The sequence below is a fragment of the Cygnus atratus genome, chromosome 12 (genome assembly GCF_013377495.2).
Source record: "Cygnus atratus isolate AKBS03 ecotype Queensland, Australia chromosome 12, CAtr_DNAZoo_HiC_assembly, whole genome shotgun sequence".
Classification (NCBI taxonomy): Eukaryota; Metazoa; Chordata; class Aves; order Anseriformes; family Anatidae; genus Cygnus; species Cygnus atratus.
In genome coordinates, this window is record NC_066373.1 from 11,669,895 (window position 1) to 11,689,214 (window position 19,320).

General features: G+C 48.8%; 2 protein-coding genes across 6 annotated transcripts in view; both read left to right on the plus strand.

Annotated features, from left to right (window-relative positions):
- Positions 1 to 386: 386 nt before the first annotated feature.
- On the plus strand, positions 387 to 8,944 carry CETP (cholesteryl ester transfer protein). Its single transcript, XM_035543308.1, has 16 exons — positions 387 to 531; positions 1,343 to 1,463; positions 2,257 to 2,391; positions 2,920 to 2,990; positions 4,001 to 4,088; positions 4,189 to 4,258; positions 4,828 to 4,888; positions 5,521 to 5,612; positions 5,885 to 6,064; positions 6,489 to 6,539; positions 6,875 to 7,042; positions 7,929 to 7,996; positions 8,117 to 8,159; positions 8,248 to 8,317; positions 8,668 to 8,753; positions 8,870 to 8,944. Exons 1-16 carry the CDS (start codon positions 387 to 389, stop codon positions 8,942 to 8,944), a joined length of 1,524 nt encoding a protein of 507 aa, XP_035399201.1.
- A 2,888-nt stretch (positions 8,945 to 11,832) lies between these two features.
- The window catches only part of NLRC5 (NLR family CARD domain containing 5), a 54,819-nt gene continuing 47,331 nt past the window's right edge, over positions 11,833 to 19,320 (plus strand). The window contains exons 1-3 of one of the 5 annotated variants that reach the window (XM_035543347.2): positions 11,833 to 11,913; positions 16,871 to 17,061; positions 17,514 to 17,814. In XM_035543347.2, the coding sequence (XP_035399240.1) occupies positions 17,056 to 17,061; positions 17,514 to 17,814 (307 nt within the window). In that variant the 5' untranslated portion in view covers positions 11,833 to 11,913; positions 16,871 to 17,055. The remainder of the gene's footprint in view (positions 11,914 to 16,870; positions 17,062 to 17,513; positions 17,815 to 19,320) is intronic. The other 4 variants (XM_050713162.1, XM_050713160.1, XM_050713161.1 and 1 more) reach the window with 4 other exon arrangements.

Sequence of the window (19,320 nt, forward strand, 5' to 3'; positions counted from 1 at the left end):
GGAATACAAAACGTGGAACACTTCTGTGCAAAGAGCAAACGATGAGCTGGCTGGAGGCAGAGCGTGAGGCTGCTCCCTTGACTGTATCCCACTCCAGCTCCGTACCCAGCTTTCTCCACCACCTCGATGCAGCGTCCCCTGAGTTATGCCGTCCTGGCAGGAGAGCCACATCCTGCAGCCCAAGCGCCAGCTGCAGGAGGAAGGCAACGTGCAACTTGACGGGGGCTAAGGAAACTATAGGAAGATTAGGAAATGTGTGATGAGGTTTTGATAACTGGAGGAAGCAGGTCATGTCCTGCTTTGAACAAGCTGCGCTTGGACGTATGAAAGCAGCCTTGGCCAGTCAAGAATCAGTCACTTCTCAGTGCTCTCTGCTCCGTCTGAGGATGCTCTGGGCTGGCAGGATGAGGCTGGGGACCGTCGGGATCTTGCTAGTGCTCGTCCATACAGCAGCAGCCTGCGAGTTTGGGCCAGTCCCTTACAGAGTCACGGGGATCGTCTGCAGAATGACCAAGCCCGCGGCATTGCTGTGTAAGTGCCCGCTGTGCGGGACTGCGTTTTCCCCCCTCCATCAGGAGAAGTTAGTGATGGCAGATGAGCCAGGTGAGGGGATTTCTCGCTTCCCTGACTCTCAGGGAAACTGCTCTTCTGGCAAGGTGTGTTGTTATCTGCCTGGGAGCACGTTAAACCACAGGCACCTGGATGGTACGGATGGTACCACAGGCTGGTGGCACGGAAGATCTGGAGCAAACCAGTGATGGAATTTTTGTCTCATGGGAATCTTGCCTCTTGGGGATCAGTCTGCAGAAGGGTAGAAGTGAGGTTTCTCTACTGCTGTTTTTTTTGTTGTTGGTTTTTTTCCCCCCTCTGTTTATTGGTTGTTTCTGTTTTTTCAAGGGTTTGGGGGTTTTGTGGGTGGGGGAAGAATTAGTACTTCTGCAAAAGGTGGGCACAGCTCTATCCCAGCCTCGCTGATGATAGTACGTGCATAAGAGTGGGTATTTCTGGAAGGAAAAATTCCTGCCCAAAACTTGTCCCCTGCCTAAGATATGTGCCTGAGGCTGGTACAGGCTGGATAATTTTAGGAAAATGGGTACAGAAAGTTCAGTCTCAGAAGTTTTCTTTGGAGCCCCAGCAGCTGACTGTAATCTCTGCAAGCAGCAACAGAGCAAAGCACAAGGCTAAAGTCAATGGCTTGTGCTGTGCAAAGAGAAGAACAGCTTTGACCTTGCCAAAATATGCTGTGCTGGTACAGATGTGGCGTGTGCTTTAATCTCGGGTGCAGACCTGATTTTGCAGCTAGAAGAGGCTGCACTTTGCTATCGTTGCTCTTTTCTTTCACCAACAGTGAACCAGGAAACAGCACAGGTCATTCAAGCAGCGTTCAGAAATGCCAAGTTCCCAAACATCACCGGGGAAAGGTCCATGCGGCTCCTCGGCAAGGTGGCTTATGGGCTAAGCAAGTGAGTACCACTGCGCCTCTGGGCTGGGGCACTGTGGGCTGGCGGAGCGCAGGGAACATTGGCCTGGGAAGGGAGCTTTGGTCTAGTAATTGTTTGAGAAAGCAAAGACAGAGATGCACTTTCTTATCTGTGCCTTTCAGACAAGTCATTTGCATGTGAAGGTTTAGGCTGTTCATGTTGTTTAAGAGCTTTTCCAGCTCCCTCGGAAGACAGCGAGGAGCCACAGAAGAGCAGGTCTCTGAAAACCAGGACAGGGAGTGCTGTCCCTGGGCTGGAAGGGGCTGTCCAGCTCTCGGGGCTGTTGTCGATAGATGGTGCCAAGGGCTCGTCCTGTGCTGAAACACCCATCAGCACAGTGTAGATTGGACTTGCTTTGTGACAAGGACAGCTGGGTTTCACAGTGTTACTAACAGGGGGGTTATTTGGAAATGACAAATGCAATGATGCAAACATGGGGTAGATTTGGCTGCTACTGAAAAAGAGCAGTGCAATAAAATAGAGGTTTTTACGAAGCACATTGCTGTGTGTTTCCAGCTTCAAGCATTCAAGCGATCCCTACATGTGTATGGAAGTGTGTAGCAGGGGAGGAGCCGTGCACTGAGGCTGAGCGAATGCAGCCTTGCAGCTGCATGCAACCCCTTTGCTCTGCCAGAGCTCCCTAGTGCTTCCCAGGGCTGGCACAAATCCCTCAGAAACCTCAGGAGCAAACCTGTTGCACCCAGTCATAGAAAGTGCCCACAGGGCACAAACTCTTTTTTTTTTTCCTTTTTCTTTTTTTTTTTGTCATTTTTAGCATCCAGGTCAATGATTTGTCCATAGAGCAGAGTGAGGTGGAGCTCAAGGAAAACGATGCCATTGACATTGCCATTAAAAATGTGACGGCCTTCTTCAAGGGCACCCTGACCTACGGCTACGCTGGGGCCTGGTTGTAAGTACCCGGGGGCTGAGCACCACAGCCCTGGATTCTGCCACGGCTCCCAGGCAGAGGCAGCCCACAGCATGGGTGAAGGTAGAGGGGCCGTACTCCTCTGGCTCCCTCGCAAAGGGAGCCTGAGCAAGGCAGTATTTTATATGCCAGCAGTGCTGCTTACCCCCATCACTCTTTTCCTCATGTCACTTTTTGCCTTTCTGTCCCCACCATTGCCTCTTACATGAGATGAAAGGGCTAAAATGTACAAGTTGACTTTTTCCCTCCCCATCGTTGCTCTGTAAATGTCATCTGTGTGCAGTACAAATGGCCTTAATGCTCCCAGTCTCTTAAGTGGTGGCTTGCAATGGTTTAAAGCCAGATTATCTGAGGTGGGCTGCTGCATGCCAGGGTTTTGCACACCATGGTACAAGGAATGATGTAAAAGGTGCTACGAAAGAAACCAGCCCTGTGGCTAGAGTGCAGTCAGGAAAAGCTGCTCCCACATGCGTGTGCCGTTGATAAATCTCCTCTCTTCTGCCCTTACAGTCTACAGCTTTTTCATTCAGTTGATTTTGAAATTGAGTCTTCCATCGACCTCCAGATAAACATTAAATTGAGTAAGTAACAGCTGGGGACCACGAGCCATAGGGACCTTTGCACAGTTGTTTCCACCCAAGCCGCATCCGGGGCTGGGAGGGGCAAGCAGGGGCCGGCTCCATGCACCTCGGTGGGGACCAGGTGGCACCTGCCTCTGCCACCCTGCACACCAGGCTGGAGACAATGTGGCCCTCAAAGAGCTCGTAATCTTAACTGCCCAAGAGGGGGGAGCTGGTACAAACCATTTCAGCAAGGTAATGCTGGGCCGCACCAACACAAAGTGAAGAACTGCCTGGCCTTCTGGAGTGTCTTCAGGATCAGCTATTCATCTCCTGCAGTTTGAGATGGCTTGAAAAAAAAAAACATTGGGATGTTTCAAATGAGTTTGCCAAATTATGGCTTTGTTGCAGGAGGCTTGCACATCTGTACAGTCCGCTTTTTCAGCTGTCCCTAGGTCAGGCCCAAGGAGTGCTCAGGGAAATGAAGTGTTGTCTTTGGGAAGGTTGATAGTACAGGGCTTCCACCAAAAGGGAACAGGCAATCCACACTCCTCCACCTCCCGTAAGGAGTGAGAGGGATTTGGATTACTACATGTGCATCGAAACGCATTTCCTGTCTCTGGTAAGCTCCTGGGGAAAGCAGCATGAAGCCACATATATTGCAGTATATTGCAATTTCCAAACTTTTTGCAATATGACTTAACCCGCTCCCCGCTCTGGGTTGTGGGCGGCATGCAACTGTCCGGGTTCTGCTGAGTGATGTTAGGACACAACCAAGTCCCCGACTGTAGGACTTGGCGAAGCTGTGCTGGACTCTGGCAGCTGAGAGCAGAAGCCTCCCTCTGCATGCAAAGTATCCCCACCTGCCCCTACTCTGCAGGGTCCCAGATCTTTTGGAAACCTCCATCAGGAGGTGCAGGGAGCTCTGACAGTCCTCCTGCAGCTCCAGGTCAGCGGTGTCTGCTAAGCGTACTCCTCTCTGTCTCAGGAGTAAGTCAGCTAGTTCTTTTCTTTTTCCTTATCCCGTGCAGTGTGCCAGGAGGACCAGGTGGCTGCTGATGCTTCAGACTGCTACCTGTCGTTCCACAAACTGACACTTCACCTCCAAGGAGACAAGGAGTGAGTCTGGTCCCCTCCAGAACAGGGACTCACATGCTCAGCCACTGGTCCCGCTGCGGGACCGCTGGCTCTCCCTGACCATGCTCCCTGTCTCCCGCAGTCCAGGCTGGTTGAAGCAGCTCTTCACAGATTTCATCTCCTTCACTTTGAAGTTTGTTCTCAAGAGAGAGGTAATATGGAGGAAAGGTTGGCTTGTGCTACATGTTCCTCTGTTCATATATGCCTGCAAGATAATAGCAACACACTTAGTGACAAATAAAAAAAGAAAAAAAGGCTGTGCTGACGGTGCCGGACCCTGACTGCCAGCCCCCAGATCTCACTGCGATGTCCAGCTCTGCCTCAGCTGCCCAGAGAGCCCCTCCTGGCCAAGGTGCCACTGGAGGTGGCCGTGTCCCCATCCCACGGCGGGCTCTGATTCCCTCCCAGCCCAAACCTTCCTCTGCTACAAGTGTGACTTGGAGGCTCAGGTTGTGCTGGAGCATGTGGAGGAAGGACAGGCTCAGCAACACCTGCCTACACCACCATGGGGCTTTGTCCATACCCCTGTGAGCCCTTCAGGCCTCCTTTCCAGAGGAGTGGATTGCAGGGAGCAGGTTTGAACTCCACTGCCACCAAGTGAAAAGAGTGTGGTTGTGCCAATATGACATTATCACTCAGGAGACTGTGGGTCATGCCTACAGACATTGCACAACCCCAAATCCACCTTCCCCTTCATTTTTTCTTTTCTTTCCTCTTGTAGGTGTGCAAAGAGATCAATTTTCTTGCCCAGGTGCTAGCCAATTTTGTACATGACCTAGCAGGTAACTATCCTTGTTTTTCTGCTTGCTTTCTTTACATATAGCTCTTAACGTTCGAGCCCCAGCAGGGCAGTAACCACATCCACCAAAAAAATCTATTGAAAAGTCTGTATGGGATGCCAAGCTCCCAGACAACAGCAAAATAAACCTTGGCGATCTTATGCTATGATTTTCTACACCAGGTTGATGTTAAGGGTGATTGCACTGGTTCAAAGACGTTTCAGTTCCTAACGTATTTCTCCTTCATTATTTAATGATGAGAGGTGCAGGATAGCTGCAGGAGTGATGTTAGTTAGTACAGGAGCATGCTTTGGAAACTAGGGCTGAGATATTGCAGCATCTTTATCGACCCATGGAAGATTTTATGACAGTTCCTAGTCCCAAATGTCACGGAAAAGTGGCAAAGTGTAAAACTGAGTAACTATCTCTGTGTCCCAGTGGAGAAAGTAAACCACAGAGAGCAGTGGAAGGATCAGCACTAGCAGTCAGAGGAGTGGGACCCCCCGTCCCATCCTTGTGCACGTTCCTCTTGTAACTCCCCAGTCACCTTCTGCAGCAAGCCCTAAAAGAAAATGTTGCAAGTTCTGCTTAAAGTGATATTTCCAATGTGAGCTTTTTGTGTTTTATTCTGGCAGCAAATTTTGTTCGGGATGAGGATATCGGACTTGATATCTCCCTTGCATCAGATCCTTTAATAAAAGCAAATTACCTAGAATCACATCACAAGGTAAAGTAACCCAGGCTCAAAGACAAAAGGTTTTCTGCTCATGGTGTTAGCTGCAGGGCTGGGAGGGGCTGGCTCCTCACTGCAGGCAGTGCTTCTGTGCTGCACCCAAGGGTATCTGCAGCATGGGCTAATCGCAGCCTTACAGCCAGCCAAGCAGCTCGTCCTCTGCTCTGAGTCCAGCCAGCCAGCCCTTCACCTTGCAATGACTAGTGGAAGATGAAGGTGTTGACAGGTCATGTTTCCCTGCCACATGTCCTTGCTTTCTTTTAAAGGGCCTTGTCATGTACAAGAACTACTCTGATGTCTTCAGTGACTCTGTTTACTCCCCATCACTGCTCACCGAATCCCGAATGCTCTACTTCTGGCTGTCTGAACACATCCTCAACTCTCTGGCTTCGGCAGCTTTCTTAGATGAACGCCTGGTGATGACCATCAGTGGGAAGAAGTTGCAGGTGACTTTCAGGGGTGGTTCCCTCCTTACCATTACATAGCACTGTATTTTGGGGGGAGAGTAAAAATTCCCTAAACTTTGGTTTTTGGTGAATGCTGATTTCTGTAGATTGAAGTCCACAGCCAGTCACTACACGTGAACCTGATCAGAAAGGGGTACCTTCTTAGCAAGTACATGCTACCAGGTAGTGCTATCCCTTAGAGTGATAACATCGGCTGATAGAAAACTTCTTTTCCGAGTTGTAAAGTGACATGAATTTATGTAGGAGTACTGAGGTAGAAAGGGGGTGAATTCAGGAGAAACCATTCCTCTGGACATGCTGCAAGCCACACATCCATGCTCTGCCGCATCCAGGCTGGACTGGGGCTAACCATAACCTCCTCTTACATTTTTTTTTACAACCTGTTTCTGGTTTGTTTCTGAAGGAGCTGTTTGAAATTGAAGACACTGAAGTGCAGCAGAAGGCGGTGCAGTTGGTAACTTTTGATTCTATTCAGAGCATTTTGTCAAAAAAAACTTTTCAAATTGATTCATTTAAACTGTAACATCTCATGTCCTTCCCTCAACAACTTAAGAGTCTTGGCTGATGGTGAAACGAGGGGTTGAAGCAGAAGTTGTTGTGCTTTTTGAGGATTTCTCCACCCTCCATGTTGACACAGCTTCACTGAAACCCATCTGAGCCGTTGGGCTTAGAACAAGTGGAGGAGGAGTTGGGAACTATAAAGCGGACGTAGATGTGTGGCAAGGTTTTATGAAATTGGGAAGCAGCATGGCAAAAACCTTACTCTTCTCTTGCTCTTTATTTGACCAGATTTTTCAAGGCACCTCCTATAATGATTCTGTGGCCAAGGTGTGGAGTCTCACCCATCCCGAAATCTCTCTCCAGCCTGAAGGGACAGTTGTGAAGTCCTTGGTAGCAGTGGAGATCAACATCTTTCCCCCAGGAGAAGAGTCCCTGATGGTTCTGTACATGGAGAAGGTCTGTCCTTGCTTCTCCTGGCTGTGAAGACCTTTGGAAAAGCTCTGTCCTGAGTCTGTACCACTCTGGGTGCTCGGGGACAGTAATAACTAGGAACATTTTGGAAAGGGGGTGGTGGCTAACCCATGGGAAGCGGAGAGGGCGTATCAATTTCTTTCACCACAACAGTCTCTTCCTGTGACATTTGGGGCTGGGAATGATGATAGTGACCCTGTTGGCTCAATGTCTCTATTACACCAGCCCGCTGTTGGTATGCAAGGTGGTAAGAGCAGCAACACAAAGCCCTGGTGAGTCCCTATTAAACACCACATCGGACACGGTGAAACTCCTTTAACTGCGGTATTTTAGGAGAGAATGAAAAGTACCATGGGAATGTATTTATTCTGAAATCTCCTAGTTTCCCAAATCTAGCTCTAGCCTCTGCCTAGAGGATGGTTGCCTCTGAAAGAGAAAATACAGCTGTGAAAAATGCAAAGCTTTTCCTCTGTGTGCCTGTGTGAAAGTTTCTGGTTACATTGTTTTACCCCAAAGTGCTTTATACTGAATGTAAGGAGGTAGCAAAAAAATGCCAACACCCTTGCTGTAATTGTAACATGACAATAAGACAGTATGCTTGTGCAGCCTTGTAATTATGGGCTGGTATGGGCACTAAATGCTGCACAAAAGCAAATCACTGTCTGGGGGTAGACCAGACTCTTTTCGAGGAGTTGTGGCATACAAATGGAGAAGGAAAACATAGACCTCCCCTGGTAATAATATCTGGAGGTGAAGCCAGAACGATGTTAAACTCTGGCTTATAGCAAGTAAACCAGAATTTCCAGATAAGACCTCTCAGCTGTAAGGCAAGTGGAGCTACATCTAAATGTCACTGTTCATCTTTGTGCAGGAAATCACGGTCACTATACAAGCTGCCTATGCAGAAAAGAAACTCATTTTGCGCCCTTTGGATTCCAGGTCAGTACTGAGGTTTCCTGAGTGTTCCATTGCTCCTTTTAGCCCATGTCTGAAAGCAGCACAAAAACATTTCTGCAGCTCTTCTTGACCTTTTTTTGCCCTTTTTTTCCTCCCCTTCAGGACAGAGTTTAAAGTCTTTAAATGCGCAGCTGATCCAAGTGAGGTAAGTCCTAAGCAAGTATTCTTTAGGCCATTTGTTGCTAAACTACAACTTGAAATTTTTTTTTTTTTATCAATTGTATGACTTTCAGGATGACCAGTCCATAAGAAACTTCCTGCAGAAAATGATCTCAGTTGTTGGGATCCCAGAAGTGATTTCAAGTGAGTTTTCCCTTCAAGGAAGTGTCAACATACTTTGTAAAGCATCTATCATAAGATCTTCTAAACCTGTGTACTGAAGAATTACAGTGATAATCCTCACAGCCTGGGGTGCTTGAGGAACATTTCACATAAATGGTGCAAGTTTCTGTTACATTCACGTGGGAAATAGGAAAAGTTTCACCTTTGTAAATGGCTGGGATATAGGAAAATTAGTTTTCCATCAGGCTGAAGGTCATGGGGCGTTGGGGCACAATTAACTTTTGGCAACAGGCAGACAAGGTCACAGTACATGATGAGCAGCAAGCCAGGACAGCTGTAACCATAGCTGGATGGTTTTACTGATTCCATAGGGATTGAACCAGCTTTGACCTCACTGATGAACAGCAAAGGGCTTCATTTATTTGAGATCAGAAATCCTGAGATCATCACAAGAAAGGTAAGCAGAGTTCAGAAATACCTGGCTCTTTAACCCTTCCTGGGAGTGTGGTAGTAATAACATAATACTACTATGTGTAATACTTATATAATACTTTTTTCTCCCCCCTTTTTTAGGGATACCTAATTGTACAACTTGACTTTAGCTTCCCAAATCATTTGCTGCTTGACTTTCTTCAGAAAAGATTTTAGAACTGGTCTCTTCTTGAAGGAGTGTAGGAAATTGTGTACAAACAGCGATTGCATGTGAAATGATTAAAAGACAAGCTGACTTAAATCGGCTTCTGCTGATTTTTTTTCTTTTCCTGAGAAATGCTCCAGTTTCTGTGCAATTGTATATCCACTAAGCAAAGATCTTGAAGTCTGCACCTCCACACATGCTACTGTTTCAGGATCTTTAAAGGAGATCCTAAGGAGCTTACAAGTAAGGGTTGAATTCTTAAAGGCCATTGGCACTGGGGTAGCACTCAGAGAAGCCAGCAGAAACAGGCTTTACCAATCGTTTGGTATCTCTCTTGTTACATTTTGGAAACCTAGCACCTTTTGTGCTGATTCTGTGTTTTTTTTGTTTGTTTTGTTTTGTTTTTTGGGTGGGTGGGTTTTTTTGTTGTTGTTGTTTTTGTTTTTTGGCTCAACCATGAGCCAAAGAGTCCATGATTTTGGCATACTTCAGCTATTCACATGACGTTACCAAACTGTAAGTAAGCTCAGAAGCAGTGATATTACAGTGGTATAGCTGAAGACAGTGGAATGTGAATTTGGAGAGCAGTTTAATAAGAGATCTCATGTCCTGGCTACTTTCTTTAGAGTCCAAAACATGGTGCAGAGCTCTGGGCAAATCATGTTCATGTTGTGGGGGTACTGGCCAAGCAAACTTAACAAAAGTAATAAAAATGGTAAGGAAGCCAAAGAGATTATAAGAGAAAGTATAAGTATCTATTCAGACGGCAGGTTCCTGTTTCTTTCTACTGCAATACAATGATTAATCTGAGGTGGCTCACTTATTTTCCTGTATCAATTCATGTTTCCTTTCTTTAATATTCATCTCATTATTTGGAAGACAGCTCAAATGACAAATATAAGAATGTAATGATCATATTAACAAAGGCAGAGGATGACATTCTCTTGTTCCAGCCTGGTGTGGAAAAGGAGGCCAGGACATCTTCCACGTACCAATTTTATAGTTTGGTCCATGGCACCCAAAGGAGGTTATCATAAAATCATAGAACAGCTTGGGTTGGAAGGGACCTTAATGACCACCCAGTTCCAACCCCCCTGCCACAGGCAGGGATGCCACCCACTAGATCAGGTTGCCTAGGGCCTCGTCCAACCTGGCCTTGAACACCTCCAGGGATGGGGCATCCACAGCTTCTCTTGGCAACCTGTGCCAGTGCCTCACCACCCTCTGAGTGAAGAATTTCCTCCTAACATCTAATCTAAACCTCCCCTCTCTTAGTTTAAAACCATTCTCCCTTGTCCTATCGTTATCTTACTCCAAGATCAGATGGAGCATTGGGCCTCAAACAGCTGTGTCCACAACAGGAACCGAGTGATGTGAAAGGTGTGACACTGTGGTGTGGCAAATGGTGGCTTTGAAGGTTCCCCAGCGAGATAGGGAAAAAGGTAAAGGATGTTGATTTTGCAGGTTTTAGCTAATACAGCTGTTTGTTGCATATCAACCACAAGGACAGGACTGAGACAGGTAGTATGCTGTCAGGATGACCCTAAAGACAAGGGAGGGAAAGGCTGCATGCACACAGGTAATAGAACCAGCAAGAACTGGATTGGACTGTTGAAGTCTGTCAGAGAAAGGAAGGGTCAGATGTTTAGCAGTGAGGAAGATCTCTGACCTTCATCAAGAGACCACCAGAGTATGCCGGATGACCACCTAAGGACTCTACGCATATACAAACAGGGGTGGGAACCTATGTTAATGAGTCTGTGGAGACCTAATGAATATGCAAGAGACACAAAATGAAATGAAATGAATATGTATATGAGCCATTGACATAAGCACACTGCCAATAACCCTGTGTGTGTTAGGCGGAGCAATCTGCCACACAGCTGGTGCCGTAATAAAGACTACCTGCTTAATAACTTTGGTTATTGAGTTTTCAGTGTGTCACCAGTAGAGGTGGCAACTTTCCACCTCCCTCCACCAGGCCCACTGCCTCTGCCGGCAGGTTTGGTACTGGCCAAAGGCTGGTGGTCCATGCTTCCTCCTGCTGGAAAGCTTTCCAGAGGTGATGTTTTCCCATTCTCCATGACCATGGGGAAAAAATTTCTGACAAGCTGGAGCCATCTGCTCTTCTCGAATGACAACCCATTAAAGTGACAGAATCACAGAATCATCTAGGTTGGAAGAGACCTCCAAGATCACCTAGTCCAACCTCTGACCTAACACTAACAAGTCCTCCACTAAACCATATCACTAAGCTCTAAATCTAAAGGTCTTTTAAAGACCTCCAGGGATGGTGACTCAACCACTTCCCTGGGCAGCCTATTCCAATGCCTAACAACCCTTTCAGTAAAGAAGTTCTTCCTAATATCCAACCTAAACCTCCCCTGGCGCAACTTTAGCCCGTTCCCCCTCGTTCTGTCACCAGGCACGTGGGAGAATAGACCAACCCCCACAGAGTAGAGTACCCCCATAGAGTAGAGTGACAAGTACTAATCAAAAAGAAATGGCTGAAACGGCACCCTTTTTTTTTTTGGCCGTGGAGGTGCCTCGCCCTGCTGGGGGGTGCCAGCTGGGGACATGGGGTGTGAGGGCCGAGCCAAAACAGTCACCCTGTGTGGGGAGCAGGCGCTCCACTGCTGAGGGAAGGAGCCCGGGGCAGCCAGCCCTCTTTCCCACTGCCTCCACCACAGGGTGGTCGACGGTGAGACCGCCGCCCTCGCCGCCAGCCCCTCCACAAAATGGCGGCCCGACGCTGCCGGGCGGCAAGGGAAGCCCGGCCGCGGGTCGGCAGTGAGGGCTGTGCCGAGAGCCGCGCGTCGCCGGGGCCGGACCTGGGGTGGAGCCGCAGTGCCGGCCCCACGTGCTTTCCTGTAAAAGCCGCTTCCCCGCAGCGCGGCGCTTTCGCTTTCGGGGCTGCCGCAGCGGGGCAGCCCAGAGCTCACGCCGCGATGCGAGCGTGCAGGGCAGGGCAGACGACCAGGTGAGTGCTGCGGGAGGGCTGCCTCCGCGGCCCCGGGAGGGAGAGGGGGGGGATCGCTGGGGTGTCGCAGCTGTGTTCTCCCTTCCTCATCCCTGTGTGGGGTTCTGGGTGCGGTATCTGCACCCCTCTTGTGTGGCAGCATCGTGCGAGGGCGGAGGTGTCGTGCTTGGTGGGTACCCGTGGCTTCAAGTTGGGGAATGGCGAGGGGCTGGTGCCCACCGTGGCTTCCAGCTCGGCTCCTCACCACGTTGGCAGCACATGGGCCATCCGGAGCAGGGGCGAGTGTCGGGGCACACGTGTCCTCCGGTAACTCCTGTCCCTTTGTCCTGTCGCATCATTGTCTGTGACTGGAAAGGTGTCGGGGCAGAGCTCCTGGCCAGCGGCTGCGGGTATCCCAGTGCAGCCCTAGCTAGTTCCTGGTGGTCTGGGGGCTTGGGGGCCTGGGCTGGCCCCTTGCTTTCCCCTCTCCAAACCTGAGGTCAGACCTGCTGCTAGAAGTGGCTTTTGTTCTCGGGTCCTCCCAACCCCTTTGGGTCAAGCTTCCTTTCTTGGGAGTGCACTGTGAGGAAAAGTGTGTCAAAGTGATGCGTTCTGTAAGTACTAAAATCAGTTACTTAAGAAAAAAAAAAAAAAAAAAAAAAAGAAAACAAGTGTTGCAGTTTTTGCAAGCCAGAGCAACGTATCAGAGTCAGAGAAGCATGAGATAAGGGATTTTCAAGCACGTAACTGCTGGTTTGCAGGAAGAAGGTTTGGTCCCCTTGCACTGCTAGGCCGCTCTGCGTGTTGGTAGTCCTGCAGTAACTTCTGTCCTGGCTGACGCCAGCCAGGATTTCATGGGAATTGCTGTGTGGGGCAGAGAAGGGAGATGGGGCCGTGCGCTACCCATCGCCTCCCCTGCTGCTCCTCGGCTCGGGCGCCCGCTCCCCTCCAGTCCCCTGTGAGCGCCTGTCTTCTGCCACACTGTGCTCGAGGTATGGCAACCGGAACAAGCCTTCATGGCCCGAGTTGCAGGTGTTGCTGAATCTGTGTTTGTTTTTGTTTTTTTTTTCCTAATAAGTGTACTTGAGACAGTGTTGTGTGCCACCTTGCCTCGTCCAGGACTCTGCTGCGGACTGCATCTGGTTTTCCATGGTAGCTTCTCAGGGCCCAGGCAGGCTGGCTTTCTCTGGCACATAGAGGGATTTTAATAGTACCTTGTTTGTCACCATATATGTGGCCAGATCTGTATCTCTCCGTGCACACACAGAAACATGGAATTTTTCTTCAACTCATCCATTCTCACATATTATATTCTCACTTAAACCTGGTCCAAAGGAAATACAGGTCACCTTTTTTCTCTTAGGTACGATGCAAATGTTAAATAAATGTTTTTCCTTATGCCAGAATAATCAGACCTATTCACTTAAATAAAAATATCTCTGTTGCAAGAGCCTTAACCAAACCAAGTAAGAGCTTACTCCAGTGAGAACGTTTGCCCTCAAATCCGATTTATTTGGAGCAATCCCTAAATATTTTACCTAAATTATCATCCAGCTATAGATTTTAGAATAGGATAATAATCCTTGGTTGTTTTTGTTGGGTATTTTGCATCATCTGCTTGTTTTTTTTTAATCACAGTTGAGAAGAGGTGGGGTTGGGGAATTCCTGGCTCTTTTTACTTTCATTTTGTACGCTGTCTTTTACTCACCAAGTCCCAAAAGACACTGAAAGGCATTGTGCGTTGTGAGAGTAGTGAATTCAAGGCAGTGGACATTGTCCCCCAGCTCCCTTGTTTTTTGATTCCCCCTTGATTTTCAGTGCTGCTGCTGCTCCATTTCTGGGCTTTTAGTAAGTAGCACATGCTACTCAGAGCACGCAAGAAGTTAGTAGATTTGCAACAGGGAGCTTCACATTTCAGTTTTATTTTTCGTATCTGGGAATGGTGTGAATGCCAAGGTGCGTGTTGGGGGGGTATTTTTGCATTGTGTTTTAGTGGGGTTTCTGCTGATGCATTGTTTTCTGGCTCTTGGGAGGATAGTTTTGTACTTCCTATCGAGCTGAGAGGCATTTTACTGTAGCTTGCTGCCCATCATTTCTGGTGGTCTGGTGATAGTAGTAGAGCTGTGGGGTATAGTATTTGCGTTCATCTGACTTTTCAGGGTTGTTTCGTCCTTCAATACGAGTCTGTCGTTAAGTCATGTGAGTCTGTTCTTTGCCTGAATGACTTAACGGTTGTCATTGGTGTTAAGGTCTGATTTTTTTATTTTAATTTTTTAATGTGGTGTTATTAAGCAGATAGGTTTTTCTATCGTATTGGGAATAAAGTCAGGGCATTGCTGTCTACACATTTCTAGTTTGTGGCCAGAGAATGCGTAAAATGACAGTCACTAGTGTTAACTGATCAGGCTACTGGATTTAAAGTTTGCTGTGCAGGAAGTCCTGTCGTTTTGCAGCTTGTTTCAAGTTTCAAATGGCAATTTAAATTTGAAACATTTATATTTTGTCTTTTTAAGCTTTCCAGTTGGAACATGGTTTTCTTTGTATGTTTTAAGTGATAGGAATAGTGTTCTTTGTATAGTTGATAGTGTAAAATAAGTTTCGTAGTAAAACATTTTGAGTGAAAACTTGCAGAGTCATTCCTAGCAAGATTCACAGTTTTTCCATTTTTTGCATCACGGAAAAAGTCCAGGGAGAACGCTGATTCTAGCTAAGCTCAAGTTTCTTGCTATTTCATCAGGATTTTTTTGTTCTTGTTTTCATTAGAATATGAATGGCAGGCATTAGAGTATTTTTACAAATTGGTATGTTTGCCCCCATTTTGATGGATCCCAGAGCCTCCTCACGTTTTATGTAACGCATCTCGAAAGCATGATCTGGAATGGGAACCCAGATAGCCTTTTTTTTCAGTGATACTGCATTATCTCACTTTACGAGGATATGCACAATAGCCAACCAGTGTCACAGTTGTGACTTGAAGAGTCAGAGATTAGTAAAAGAGCATACAGTATCATTGGCTTTGCTCTTACCAAGTGTCTGCTTGGCTTTCGGAGCACAGGAATGGAAGAGACCAGCTAGATCTTTCCCACTCTCTTAAACTTGAGCGGGACAAATGGCTTGAGCAGTTCGATCTCGCGTGCGCCAGCCTGGAGCCCTGCTCTTTGCTCCTGGGTGCACGCCATGCCCAGCAGCGAGCTGGGAGGTGATGTTCTCCCCGTGCCACGTCCCAAGGGAGCGGCAGGGCTCTGCTGTGAGGTCGCTCTGGCACCAGTATAACTCCCCGATGAATTCAGTTCTCCCTGATGGAAAGAGAGGAGACTCTTCCACCAGAGTAGAGTGCCTTTCTGTCTTCCACTTCTCTTTGAGTTTCCTGCTCTGCTGCACAGAAATCTCCCACTTTCCTCCTTGGCTGGGTCAAGAAGAAGGCAAAAATAAACAGCCTGAAAGCCTGTGGCTTACATTTAACGAAGACACCAGCATGATCAGAGTGGAGGGCTGAACTCCTAAGGTGGGCTCCCCAGAATGGCTCCCACCTGGTGGTGGTGAGGTGGCTGCTTGCTCTTGGGTTGGGAAGGTGGTTGCTCAAGAAGCGACACCAGGGAGTGGCATCGCATGCACCGTGTTGGATTGATGAGGAAAATAAAAATGAGGAAAAACCCAACAAAATGCTTCTACTCAATAGCGTTACCAGCTCTTTGCCTTTGTGCTGAACTAGGTTGGCCACTGTCCCGTCCCCACTCCTCTGCATACCCACTTAAACTCAGACCTCCTGGGACACACTGCTGCTTGGTTTCGGGGCCTTCTCTCAAACCCAGATTTTTACATGTGCAGAGTAGAAGGCAGAAGGAGGATGCTCATCTTAGGGCTATAGGTAGCCAAAGTCTGATGCTAAGCCATGTCAGTGGCTAGAAGCTGGAGCTCTTTGACTCGCTTTCTTTGTTTTGCTGTCACCCTCCTTTGCCACCGTGCCCTCAGCCCGGAAACAGAACAGTTGCAAATGCAGACTCCCTGGGGCTCGTGGGAGATGTGGGGCTTCTTGCACAACGGACATCCATCAGTGTGATGGTGCAAGACTGGGCATGGGCCAATGTCTCATTTGCCCCGACCCAGAGGGCGTTCCAGCAACTGGGGGTATTTTTTGCACACCAAACATATTAGCATGCAGCAGTCTCGGACCTGGAGGGACTATCCTCTCCAGATAGCCAGGGAGTCAGCAGGGCTTCTGTTTCTCAGCCATTCGGCAAAGATGGTGATGGTAGTTGCAGCTGGAGCTGGCTTTAGACATCAGTGTAGGCAGCTTTCCCGGCAGCAGGTTGCTGGGCATAGTGCAGTGGCATGGTCGTGAAGGTGCCTTAGCCTGTGCCAGGGTGTTTGGAGGCATGCAGATGGTAATCTCTTTCCGCGTTCCTTTCCCTGCACTTGCAGTGGATGGACTTCAGCCAGTGCCATCCCCAGTGCAGGGAGAAACAGCTCCCTTTGCTGGCTCTGCTGAGAGGCCTGGGGATGGCACAGGAGATGGTTTCAGCCCCCTGCACCTGAACAGCTCTTGAGAGAGCTGTGTAGCCTCAGGAAATCAGCTTTTCACAAGCTTTCTGGTGTGACTGCCTGACTTGAGCAAGCTGTTGCTGCTCTGCATCGCCTTCTGTGGAGGGGCTGACAGCAGCAGGTTGACAGAGATGACCAGCTCCAGTCAGGCAGTGACACCAAGAAAGCTGTGATTCCCTTGAAATGTTCCTGTAAAGCTTGTCTTCTTCACTTGCATCTTGCACAAAACTGAGTCCTGTGTTTTCGTCATACCAGTAGTAGATCCTCAAATGTTCCGACGTTGTGGTCACTGTGGGTTTGGGTTGAGGCTGCAACCCAGAGATGGAAAGCTCCATAGCTGATCTCAGGATCAAAGACAGACTTTCTAGATTAGTGACCTGTGTGATTGCCTGTGCCTTTTCATACCTACAAACTGCCCTGTTGTTATTTCTCCTAGGCATCCCCACCAAGTCAGGCTACTGTGTATAGGCACATGCCATGCAGTGGGGTGATGCTGTGTGCTGAAACCCTGCCACTAGCAGATCACTCCTTTGGCATGGTATGAAGCAGAAACCACCTTTGTATTTGAATATGCTGCTGGACTGCACATAGGACAACTGGAAGGAGGCTGACCACACAGCAATGCAGGTAGGAGAATGTTTATGCGTGGCTTTGCTGTTGGAAGGAAGTGGAAGAGGTTGGTCACATCGTCACCACAGCAGAAATGTTGTTTATCCCCACAAAATGAGTAGCAAGAATGACTTCCTGAGCCCTTTGTGCTGGGAGATACCTGGCTCTTAGAGTCAGATCATTGCATCAATGCAGGTATCAACAGAGCTTCTCCCTGGCTGCCTCCAGAGAGACTGACTCTTGTTATTTGCCCCTGACCCTTGCAGTACCGCATTGTGCAGGCAAACACTGCAGGCCTTGCACCACCTCATGTCTGGGCTAGGATTTGCCACATGACACCATCAGGGTAAGGACCAAGGGGGTAGACAGAGTCAGCAGGGGCCATGCTGGCTGAATAACGGCAGGACTGTGTGGGTGAGCATCTCTTGTTCCCATGCCCATCACTACCCTTTCTGGTTTCATCCCCCTAGCCCCTACTTCAGAATGATGATCTCAGTCTGGAAGCAGCCATAGCAAGCATCCGTCCCCAGCTGGTGGAGTTCCTCAGTCACCATCAAGACTGGCTGCTCACGACCTCCCAGCACTTCCTCCCAGGGGCCACACTGAGGGGCTTGGATGGCATCACCGACCACAGAGAAAAAGTCTCAAAGCTCCTTGGCCTGCTGGAGAAAGCTGGCCCTGCCACCTGGAAACAGTTTGCACAGCACCTCTGCATGGAGTGCGACCTCCCCCTGGAGCTGGAGATACTGCTTATAAGTTCTGCAGGAGAAGGTAATAGTGCTCAGGCCAGCTTTCTTTGACTGTCTTCAGACAGAAACAGTACCTTGGCCCCCTGAAGCCACCAGACGAGGCTTGGCAGTGATACTGCCAGTGCCCTTGCTTATGCACTCAGTGCTTCATCAGTGAGCGGTGACAGTCCACTCTGTGCTGCCCAGGCAGCTACAAGCAAGCCCAAGCCACTTGGTGAAAAACTATCTTTCCTTCTGGTTTGCCCTGTCTGTTTTACACCCTAATCTCTGGAATAAGATCTGTCATTCAAAGAATATTTATTGTGAGCAAACAACAGTAGTTCACATTTTCAGATGTGCTTTTTCACCACTGCTACACCTTGATGGTGTTGGTGGGCGCTTTCTCAGCCTAACCTGGAAATGAGTGAGTTGCTTACCCCCCACCACCAGCACCTTGCTTTGAATGCCCCTCTGCCCACTGCAGCATGCCAGCAGTGGATTGGGCTTTTTGCGAAAGGGGCATTAGAGCAAAAGAGAAGTCCTAGAGAATGCGGTTCACTTCATGTATTCACTCTTGCGTGTCCTCATCCTGCTGGGTGCTGGTAGCCAGTTGAAGAGGCTGGCTGTGGTCACTCTTTCAATAACAACCATCCTGATGTGAGTCGGCTTATTGAAGTGTTGAAAGGATCTTGTGCACATCTTTGGCATGGTGTGTGCGCCCATTTGCAGCCTTGTTCTTTGTTGCTTTGTGCTGATGCTAGAGATAGAAATCAGAATCATGGAACAGCTTGGGTTGGAAGGGACCTTTAAAGACCACCCAGTTCCAACCCCCCTGCCACAGGCAGGGATGCCACCCACTAGATCAGGTTGCTCAGGGCCTTGTCTAACCTGGCCTTGAACATCCCCAGGGATGGGGCATCCACAGCTTCTCTGGGCAACCTGTGCCAGTGCCTCACCACCCTCTGAGTGAAGAATTTCCTCCTAACATCTAATCTAAACCTCCCCTCTCTTAGTTTAAAACCATTCTCCCTTGTCCAATCATTACCTGTCCAAGCAAAAAGTTGCTCTCCATCTTCTTTATAAGCCCCCCTTTTAGTATTGAAAAGCCACAATGAGGTTTCCCCAGGGCCTTCTCCAGGCTGAATAGCCCCAGCTCCCTCAGCCCTTCTTCGTAGGAGAGCTGCTCCAGCCCCCTGATCATCTTTGTGGCCCTCCTCTGCACCCGCTCTAACAGCCCCACATCCTTCTTGTGCTGGGGGCTCCAGACCTGGACGCAGGACTCCAGGTGGGGCCTCACAAGGGCAGAGCAGAGGGGGACACTCACCTCCCTCCCCTGCTGCCCACTCCTGTTGATGCAGCCCAGGACGCAATTGGCCTTCTGGGCCGCATGTGTGCACTGCTGCCTCACATCGAGCTTTTTGTCCACCAGAACCCCCAAGCCCTTCTCTGCGGGGCTGCTCTCAATGAGTTCTTCTCCCAGCCTGTCCTCCAGTCTGGGATTGCCCCCACCCAGGTGCAGCGCCTTGCTCTTGGACTTGTTGAACCGAAA